We start from the raw sequence: 11,405 nt of genomic DNA, 5'->3' as shown, positions 1-11,405 counted from the left end.
GGTGCAGTGTTTGGGGGCTGAGCATGCTCAGGCAGCTTTTTGAGAGAGAGACCTGTAGCCATTGCGAGAGCCTCACGCTAAAGTCGCTCATTTCCCGAGCATCCCTATTTATCATATTGAAGGGCAATATTTATGTTCCTCGGGGCACGCGTTTGTTGAAGCGGTGCCATGTGTCGTGAGTATTGCAAATAGAGCTAGCTGGAGTGTGTAAGATGGCTGCAGCCTTTCTCAGCCCTCGCTGTCCTGTCAGTCCTTCCAATCAGGAGCTAAATACAATGTTGACAGTACAGTAAATTATAGTACAGTCTCAAAAGTTTCATGAAATGGCAGTAAATCCAGAAGCTGGAATGCGATGTTGGCGCCCCCGTTTTATACCTTCCGGTTCAGTCTCACTCATGACGTCAACACTCGCCGCCTACAAGACATGCTAGTTTTAATGATTATTCAGATACATGAACGCTGTGGCGTTCTTCTCCAAAGTGTCATTTCATGATGCAGTGTCTCATTCCCTATCTCATAGAGGTTACTGTCATAACCGAAACATTTTATTTATGTATTATTTATATAGGGACAAATCTGATGATTTTACCAAATGTTTATTTGTTGCTTAATGTTTGTCATTTTTCTTAATATTTAAAGTCTCATAATTAGACACCGGAGCAGAGAGCTGAAGAGAAGCATATGTGCCTGCATCATTGTGAACCTGAAAACAAAAACAATCTCAAACATCATCATCACTTTCATTATCATCTACTATAGTAAAACATCACAAACTCACCTTCAGCTTGCTGCTCAATCTGAAAGAAAGTACATTTATTAAAGTTATTAAAACCCAGCAGAACACAGTACCACTAACTCCTGTAAATCTTTATCTAGATAAATGGATTGTTATGTCAATAACTTACTGTCTAATTCTGTAAAGAGCAAATCCAACAGTCAGAACATACAGGATAAGAATCAGTGTTAAGATGATCAGGAAAGGAATAAAAGTCTGCTGACAATCTGAAATGTCATGCACATGGAAAAGAAACATAAACAAAGTTAAAGTAATACAAGCTGTCTGAGCCCCATTCTCATTGCCCTCATGTCCTCTGTTATCACTCTTTGGACTACATTTCCCAACTTCCCTCACTCTCCCTCACCTGGTCTTCATCAGTAATCATCACACCTACCAGCAATCCTATATATACTCAGGCTGCGTCCAAATATCCCTACTTGCAGTCTTCGCCATTTGAGAGTGTGTGCACGCGACAGGAAGTAAGTGTGCAAGACTGTCCCATTTCTAAAGAGCAGTGCGTTTAAGGCTAAGCGTATCCCATCATGCATCATGTTCAGGAAGTAAATCATGAGACTTTTGCCCAAATCTTGCAAGATGTCATGGTCATGGAAACTTTTAATTAACTTGTAATTTAATAAATGGATTTTACATATTTTGGTAGTAAAACGGAAAGTGTTTCACATTTCATTGGTGCAACATTGTTATGTATTTTGTAAAACATCTGTAACTGCTTTTATAACATTAAAACAACATTAATTGTGTTGTTTATTCAGAGACTACTACATAAACAATAAACTTTAACTCTTTCACCGCCATTGACGAGATATCTCGTCAATTAAGATGTCATTTGAGAGTTGTTTTAAACCCTTCATGTTGCCACTCTTCAGAGCAATTGGCCACCTTAAATAACTAATAAAGGTAAGATGAAACTTTTTTTTTTTTAAAGCAGAGGGTCTGTTCTTTCATCTGATATATTGTTTGTTTATATATTTAAAGAAGAACATTTTCTGGAAGGCATTAAACTTTTGTGAAAATCATGAAAAATGCTGGCGCTGGCTGGCAACTTTAAAAAAAAAATGCTGGCGGGGAAAGAGTTAATAAAGCTACATGCACAGATTAAGAGTTTTTTACGTGTGCAAAGAATTCTGCGTCTGAAAGTTTCAGATTATTGTAGATAATATTCTTTAAATGTTCATTTATTTGTTTATGTGTTCTTTTTTTAAAGAAAACCTTAAAAATATATTTTAAGTTGCCTAAATAAAAACAAATACGTTTTGGTGCAAATTGCTGTCATTACCTGGATTGACATTTGAACACTTGCTAAGTGTGTCCCATCAGGTGAATCATTTTTACATGCACGCTTGGGATCTTCATGCCCACTAGAACACTTGGGCAAAATACAGGAAATACGTCATGTAAGTATTCAAGTGGTTAAGTGCAAAGACCGCAAGTGTGGTTATTTGGACGCAGCCTCTGTTTGTCTTCCTCATGTTGTTGGTCATTGTTTTGTAGTATCTATTTCTGTTTAGAGTTTCTGTTACCAGTCGCTATGTATGTTCCAGTTTATGTATAATCATTAAAAGTATCATTACAGTTAATTACTTCATCATCATCTTGCCTTCCTCTAAGACCACACCCTGACAACTGCAGTGCCAAAGTACTATATGACCTTGTTTTTATTGTATAGTGGTCCTGTTAGCGGAAGAGCATGATGAGAGCATTGGTTGAACGATGCAGAGTGACAAAATCTGCAGCAAGTTGATGTTGCAGGTCTTTGGAGGTGGTCTGTTTTTGACCATTCTCATCATCCTTCGCCCTTGCCTCTCCAATATTTTATGTGGCCTGCCACTTCTGGCCTTAACAAGAACTGTGCCTGTGGTCTTCCATTTTCTCACTATGTTCCTCACAGGCGACACAGACAGCTTATATCTCTGCAATAACTTTTTGTAGCCTTTCTCTAAACCATAATGTTGAACAATATTTGTTTTCATGTCATTTGAGAGTTGTTTTAAAGCCTTCATGTTGCCACTCTTCAGAGCAATTGGCCACCTTAAATAACTTTTCTCGTGATTGGATGCACCTTGTGTCAGGAATTGGGAGTACAGAACCCAGGCGCAGACAACAGATGAACGCAAAATATATAAATATAGGATTTTACATACACATTGCTGCTCTTATCTCAAAATACGGTCAAATGTCCCTTCTTATTTTAACAATCCATGATTTTTGACGTTCTTTGTCCTGTGGAAATTTGTAAAATGATGTATTTTCTGTGTAGAAGTAGCCCTTAAGATTGTTTTATCTGTAGTGATTACCATTTCTCTCAAAAAAGGTTGGAGACCCCTGCTCTAAAATGCTTGATTCTGATTGGTCAGTCGTAACATTTCATGGTAGGTTTTTGCGAGATAACACACGCTAACCCGGATGCTGCAAATCATTTTGACAGGAACAGTTTAATATTTCACAACAGTTAAATATAAATATGTCTTTTATATATGACATTATATTTACAAATGATTAACCCAAATACTGTACATGTGTTCGTGACATTTGAACGTCTTGTCTTTGTATATTTTCCTCGCATTCTGTAGGGAACCCACCCAATTATTATTCTATTTCTTTGCTTGTGATAGCTGCTTTAATGCAAAAATCATGCATGTTATGCCTTTAAAGAACATGTAACAAAAACTAGTACTGTGGAATTCTACTTTTTGAAACCAGAAGATGTATAATGTTGAATCTGTTATGGTTTTCAAATATTGGGTTTGTTCAATGTTAATGGGACTAGAGGGGAAAGTTAACAATATTTCCAAACTATTTTACATTTTGGTTAAAAAGTTAAACAAATATTCTGTACACTGTATGCATCTCTAAAATTTGTGAGCAAATAAAAACACGGTTTTGTGTGAGTCTGAGATTCCTTACGTGTCATCTCCTGAGGACTGGCAACCAGTTGAATCTGTTGACTGGCATTGCCGTGAGTGTTGTTGATGACACACTGCAGAGTGTCTGTGTGTGTAAGTGACTGATGGAGAGAAATGAAGCTCCTCAAGTCTGTGCTGTTCAATCGCTCCTCACTGATGAATGTGTTTGTAGAGTTACTGACAGGACGTCCAGATAGAAACCACTCCACTTTAGGAGAGGGATTCCCATGAGCCTCACACAAACACAAAGTTACATCAGTTTTGTTACAGCTGAAAAGAGAGATTTGGGGTGCATCTGAAAGTGAAGGAGAAAGATCAATAATATGCTGCTTTGTGCTTTTGTATTTTTGTGCTCTAGCTGGTAAAATAGACAGTTAAGGTCGGCATGAAACTGAGGAAGCTATTGCCTTATTTTCTACGTGGTGACGTATATCCCAGTAAAACTGCCTTCTGAAATGAAATAAGGCCGGGCTGGGTTTGAATTCGTGTATTGAGTTCTGATTGGATCGTTTGAATTTGGGTCGTGTTGCTAATTGCTAAGCTTTTTATTATGAGGGCACATTAATTTTTTTTAAATAATGAAGCTCGCCAATAAATACCACAATAATTCAAAACAAATTTCATTTCATTTTATTTTCATGGCGACTTTAATACTTACACTGAATGTTCAGCAACACTGATGTGTTTTGGGTGCCATGTTTGTTTTTGGCTTGACAGTAGTAGCGTCCTGTGTGTGTACGATCAGTCATATTGAAGGTGAGATTATATCCAGTCTGCAGCTCCTCCAGCTGTCCTCCATTCTCTCTGTACCAGGTGTAGTTGAACACTGCTGGATTTCCATCACTGCTGCAGATCAAAGTCACTGAACTGCCCTCCAGTACAGAGTTAGATGGAAACACAGACACGGATGTGTTTTTAGTAGGATCTGAAGGAAAAACTAATTTAGAGCATCACTAATATGTACTGTAATTTACAATGATGTGTTCAACAAGTTTTTACTCTTACACTGAACACGTAATGTGATGTAGCTCTGTGCTGTTGTGTTCCTCTGCTGTAGCTGGTAGGTTATAGTGCAGATGAAAGTGACTCCATGTTGAAGGTGAGTAGCAGTGAAGTTCAGATCAGAGATGATCTCAGTTTGATTCTGTTGATCCAGCTGTAGTCTGCTGCTGTCATTGAGGTGGAGTCTGTCAGTGGAGCTCCATGTGAGAGTTGGTGGAGAAGAGGAGCAGAGAGTCTTAGCAGAGCAGCGCAGACACATAGAGCTCCCCTCTAACACCTCCTCATGAACCTCAACCTCCATCTGATCCTTAAACATCTGCACTGTGGGATTGAGGGGAGAGTCTGAAAAGTACAGAGATGTATTTTAAATATGGAAAATTAGGAAAGTCAAATAAAAACGAAAGCTAATCCCAGCTTGTTATTTCCCCATGTATGTATTCTGCATTGTTTGCCTACATTTGCAAAAACACATTTTGTACTGTACTAGTTTACAATTTTATATTAACAATAATTTTCAGATTTGTCACTCACCGATCACATTTATTAAAGCAGATTTTTGTGAATAGGTCATTTTCAGTACATCATTACCCTCAATCCTGAAGAAAAATTGACCACTGTGATTTGGAGTAACATTATAAAAGATGGTGGTACAGTTCTTGCGTTTTAATTTTCCAATTATTTCCCCTTTAAAATAGAGATTGGTCCTGTTGGAGTGAAACACTACATTTGTTGAATAGTCAGTCCCATTTTTAATCCACATTCCTACAGCACTGTCAGTGAGATCTTTGTCATATTTGTTATTAATAGTAAATGTGCAGTTTATGGTCACACAGGATCCACTCAGAGCTTCAATCTTCTCTGGCAGACTGATGTTCCAATCTCCACACCAAACACCTACAATAAAAACATGATGAGAAGTACAAATTAACATACTGTGTATAGTGTAAAGCCTTCAAACACACCAACATAAACTGGATGCATTTTTTATTATTTGAGCATTTCTTTATAAATATTACAAACCTAATACAGTATATATTTTGTAAAATTTACTGAACATTTCATTACAGTGAAACCTACCTCACATAAAATACAATAGTTCATTTTAATTTTATTGATATCCAAGTTTCATAATTACAATTAAACACACCATAGGCTCAATAGCACAATAAATATGTCACACTTTTGTTAGTAAAAAACATTTATTCTAAAAAAAAAAAATAAGAACAACAAACCTTGTAACAAAAACATTAAAATAATGAGTTTATCCATCTCTTCATTATAATAATATTAGTTCTTTGGAGAAACACACACCTGTAAAATGCAATAAATTAACAAATACAATTAATTAAACCTTACAATGTAACTTATCACTTAATTAAACAAATGTAATACAAATGTCATAACAACATTGCAAGCATCCTGCAGGTCAACATGTTAAAGTCCAACATCAGATTTTGACTATCTTACCAGAAAAGAGAAAATTGGTGTAACCAGTGTAATATTTTAGATGAAAGCAGATTGTTAAAACGTCTCATTCATGGATCCTGTAGATTCTGTACTGAAGCAACTGCTGATGATTTCAAACCAAGTGAAACTGTGCTGTTTGGTGTTACTGCTATTGATATCAGATCCTGTACTTCCTATATCATCTTAAACACATTCTGTTTAAAAGTAAATGTTAAGGTAAGACATTAACTATCTACAGTATTAAGAACACTTCAATTGGCCATGAAAATGCATTTTAAGCTATTCAAAGTTTTGTTTGTGATTTAATTTATGATTGCAATTATTAAATAATATAGTTGACCTCTTATGTATAACCATGGTCTGTCTTACCCAAAGACTCCACAAAAGATATCATGGTGTAACTGGAAATACTATGAGAGATAATAGTGTGATTCAATAAAATGATCAATAAAGTTATAGTGTTATTGCACATAGTTTATATTAGGTGTTTGATGTGGGTCAAGTGGTTATATATAAAGAATGTATGTCATCATATACAGGTACATGTAAGATAATCTTTTCTATTGTTTATAGATGACAGAATGAGAAGAATATATGAAAGAAAATAATTGTCAAATACATAAATGCATTCACTTCAACAAACGTATACTTCAGTCATAATATAAAAGTGCAAAGACTGGACACAGGATCTGTTTTATGTATCTTCCCATAATTGTACATTTCTTTTATCTTTAGAACTTTCATCGACATTTCACTATCAAAACATTGTATTTTCATTGTATTAAACTTCTCTTCTTCTTTACTCAGAGGTATTCCTCTTACTTACACTCCTCTAGCAACATATAATAACATACTGTAGACAAATATCTACACCTATCACATCACAGGCCAGTTGCTTTTGCTCTATGGCTCTAATATTCCTCATAATCCACACCTCTTCATCAAACTGTTCCTTTTCCAACATCTCCCCCTAATCTACCACCTCTTCTTCATTCTGTTCTCTTTTTCATCTGCCTCTCATATTGTATCCATTGTTGCGTACAACTGGTAAAATAAAACCATCATTATAAGAAAAAAGTATATAAAGAATATTTAGTTGCTGTCTTTATAAAACTGTGTTGTAGTTGTGTTCAGCCTTGTGGCCTGTAGCATTTTTAACACCAGTTATTGCAGTGTAAAATGTGGTTCCCTTTTAATATGGTTAACTTCACATTGCGTTTGTCGCTGACGCTATGGGGGGAAACTCCTGTTTACTCCACGATTGAAGCCTATTGGTTAACTGTAAAAATTTATGTAAAAATTACGTAAAAAATCTGTAAAAATTACGGACAAATAGCGTTAGAACCATAGAAAGTGGAGGGGCCACTTATGCCTTATATAAGTCTGGAGAGAACGCCATAGCTTACCTTTATTCTCCTTTAGCACGAATATCTTGCTGCTTTGAAAAGAAGCTTTCCTACTCGCCGTGGATCTAAACCCTGCAGCGGAATCCATGCTCAGCGTTTTCCCCTGCCACTTCCGGCCAAGAACCAAAAAAGATGCCTTTTCTTGCTGTGAAACGAGCCCTGTGCAGTGAACACATACGGTCTCCCCTGCGGCCATAAGGTAAGATCAATATTCTGGATGTAGAAGCTGAAAAAGAGTACGGGTGCTGTTGTAGCCCCTCTGCCCCTCTGAATTTCCTCCTGAGTGCGTAATGGCCTGCCTGTCGGAGAGCTCACCGGTATGTACACTATTATGTTTATCCGTTTGAGTTCACAGTGCGCTCGGAGAGCCCACCTGTATGCACGTTATTAGCTTTATCTGTTTGCATTCACGATGCACTTGGAGAGCTCCCCGGTATGCACGCTATTATGTTTATCTGTTTGTGTTCAGAGTGTGCTCGGAGAGCTCACCTGTATGTACGCTATTAGGTTTTTCAGTATGCATTAACGTTGCGCTCAGAGAGCTCACCTGTATGCACGCTATTAGTTTTTTCTGTATGCATTAACTGTGTGCTCGTAGAGCTCCACTGTATGCACGCTATTGGGTTTGCATTAACGGTGCGCTCGGAGAGCCCACCTGTATGCCATTATTAGGTTTATCTGTTTGCATTCACGATGCACTTGGAGAGCTCCCCGGTATGCACGCTATTATGTTTATCTGTTTGTGTTCAGAGTGTGCTCGGAGAGCTCACCTGTATGTACGCTATTAGGTTTTTCAGTATGCATTAACGTTGCGCTCGGAGAGCTCACCTGTATGCACGTTATTAGGTTTTTTTGTATGCATTAACTGTGTGCTCGGAGAGCTCCAATGTATGCACGCTATTGGGTTTGCATTAACGGTGCACTTGGAAAGCTCACCTGTATGCACGCTATCATGTTTATCTTAAGCATTCACGGTGTGCTCGGAGAGCTCACCGGTGTGATTGCTATTTATGTTTGTGTACACATTAACGGCTTGCTCTGGGAGTTCACCAGCTTGTGCGCTGTTATGTTTCTCCATAAGCATTCACGGTGTGCTCGAAGAACTCACCCGTATGCGTATTTTTATGTTCATATGGTGCTTACACTTGTGCTTCACATTAAGCCCGTATATGCTAGTAAATAGGGCCCCATTCTGCATCTCTCCAGTAAGGCACTTCAGTCCGTTCTATGCACACCGTTATGGGGTAATGTTCCCCCATAGCGTCAGCTGACTGACGCAATGCAAAGTGAACCATATTGAAAGGGAATGATAAGGTTACTTACGTAATGCTGGTTCCCTGAAATAGCGGGAACGAGCATTGCGTAGCTTGCCGTGCGTAAAACGTCACGCAGCGAGTGTTATTTGACTACGTGCTTTAGTCGAATAATGGTAAGCTGTGGCGTTCTCTCCGGACTTATATATGGCGTAAGCCCCGCCACTTTCACAGGTTCGAACACCACATGTCCGTAATTTTTACAGACGTTAACCAATAAGCTTCAATAAGCTACTGACGCAATGTTCAGGGTTACATGAGTAACCTTATCGTTTTGAAATGTACAACTGTTTTGTAACAAACCCTGGAAAAAAACTAATTATAAAATGGGTAGTTCTGGTTCCTCATTCTGATTGGTTGAAACGCGTTCTAAGCCATGATAAAATACCCCGGTAAACCCACGGTTTAGACCGCATTACATAAGTATCGCTGCGCCACTGTTGCTGCGTACTGATTTATGCAAATAAAAACCACAGACTTTAATCATATTTTTATTTGTATAAAATTGCACAATTAATGGCGATATCCATAAAAGGGATAATAAATATTGTTCTATTCACACAATATATTTGTTGTTAAATTTACTGAACATTCAATTGCAGTACATGGTAATTTTTAAAGATTAAACACAGCAACAACAGTAAAGTCTACATCACATAAAATAACCAAGTGCTTTTGTATTTGAACTGTTGTATTAAAGGGATAGTTCACACACTGTGGAAGTGAATGGGGTCCACGAACGGTTTGGGTACAAACATTCCTCAAAATATCTTCCTTTGTGTTCATCAAAACAAAGAAATTTATACAGGTTTTTAACAACATGAGAGTGAGTAAATTATGACAAAATTTTCATTTTTAGGTGAACTATCCCTTTAAATGTTGTTGTAATATTGTTTATTCTGACTGATGTCCCAGTTACAATAAAAGCACAATATACTGCAGCTTTGTGCTTTAATTTACTCGTTTATTCTCGACACACAATGTCTGTTTTCACAGTTGGCACACAACACTAAACATGTCATACTTTTCTTAAAAAAAAAAAAAAAACACAAACAAACCTTGTAACAAACAAATGAAAAGAATGATTTGCTGCTCTGTCTTCATTAAAATAAGATCAGTTCTCTGAGGAAACACACACCTGTTAATATGCAATAAATGACTTAATGAACTCATGAAATCATATATTAAACCCCACAATGTAACTCATGTGGAAACTTCACAATTATTAGCTGTGTATTTAATGAATATGTCTGTTATATAAATTTGCTTTGTACTTAATAAGATACAGGTGGTAAAATAGATGGCAACATGCTGAATCAAAGTTTATCACAAATGTCCTTGTGACATGAAAATAATGCTATAAACATTAATTAAACAACACCAAGTGTAAAATAAAACACCCTAATGTATGCAAGTGTAAAAAATATAAGAGAAAACATATTACTTACTAAATAAAATATCGTCAAATGTAAAGAGTCATGCAGGGAATTGTGGAAATGTCTTTATACTGTTTCTAGGATGATTTTATGAATAAAACGACTTTAGCTGGGTTTTCGTAGATTGGGTCACATTTAATCTGTCGTCTTTGTCATTTAAAACCAATAACCTGCTATACAACTTATTTCAGGGTAGATAAAATAATATAAATGACTGGCAACAACTGGCTCTTTAATTCTAATATAGACACCACTACACAATTTTATCTTACAACTTCGACTGCACAACTGAAATAAATTGAGCAGTCATTACGACAAAATTAAATTCATCCAGATTAGTCTAATTGTTTAATCGTTGATTTATAATTGCTCATAAAAATGAGTCTTTCACAGCCTCTTCTGGCATATGTGCATTAAAAGAAACTAAATGATACAATAATACAATTCCAAAACGAATCCACAGTATTATCCATATGAAATAACATCAACACAATGCTAAATTTTATCCTTTAGTTATAATGTTAATTTTAAGAACATTTATTATACATTATCCATTTGACGTTGGTGACTGATAAGAGCATCAAGAAAGCAAACGACTCATCACTGAATGCATAAAGCTGCCCTCTACTGGTAAATAAATTATTAAAGTTAAAATAATGAGGAAATATAACTTTAATTTTATATTTTTATTAAGAACACACACACAATCATAGAGTACACAAAATAACAATTAAAAAATAATAAAATAACTCAAAACAAGCAATGTATTAGAGAATATTGTTAACAATGAATAAACATTGCAAAGTTTCTCTGAATCTTGCTATTGTTGTTTTCCTTAGCGTGCACACCAAAGCGATTACAGCAGCGGCTGGTGGATGTTTTCAATAGAAGCGCTGCATTTTTCAAAAACACCAACAGCTAAATTTTATACACACACCAAAATACATGTAAAGCAAACACATAAAATCATTCTACATTATTGATTTTATTCTATGATAATACTGTACTTTATAAGTTAATGGCACCACAATGCTGCACTCAAGAACCAAACATAATACAGTAAAACAAACACAATGTTA

General features: G+C 36.3%; 1 protein-coding gene across 1 annotated transcript; it reads right to left on the bottom strand.

Annotated features, from left to right (window-relative positions):
• Positions 1 to 692: 692 nt before the first annotated feature.
• LOC135749836 (myelin-associated glycoprotein-like) lies at positions 693 to 5,973 on the bottom strand. The gene is made up of 7 exons (XM_073813874.1): positions 5,937 to 5,973; positions 5,236 to 5,598; positions 4,708 to 5,046; positions 4,361 to 4,627; positions 3,704 to 3,997; positions 906 to 914; positions 693 to 703 (listed from the first exon to the last, which is right to left on the bottom strand). The coding sequence occupies exons 1-7, from the start codon at positions 5,971 to 5,973 to the stop codon at positions 693 to 695; spliced, it is 1,320 nt and encodes a 439-aa protein (XP_073669975.1).
• Positions 5,974 to 11,405: the final 5,432 nt, after the last annotated feature.

This window comes from Paramisgurnus dabryanus, chromosome 1 (assembly GCF_030506205.2).
Source record: "Paramisgurnus dabryanus chromosome 1, PD_genome_1.1, whole genome shotgun sequence".
Lineage (NCBI taxonomy): Eukaryota > Metazoa > Chordata > Actinopteri > Cypriniformes > Cobitidae > Paramisgurnus > Paramisgurnus dabryanus.
This window is presented reverse-complemented; position numbering and strand designations above follow the sequence as displayed.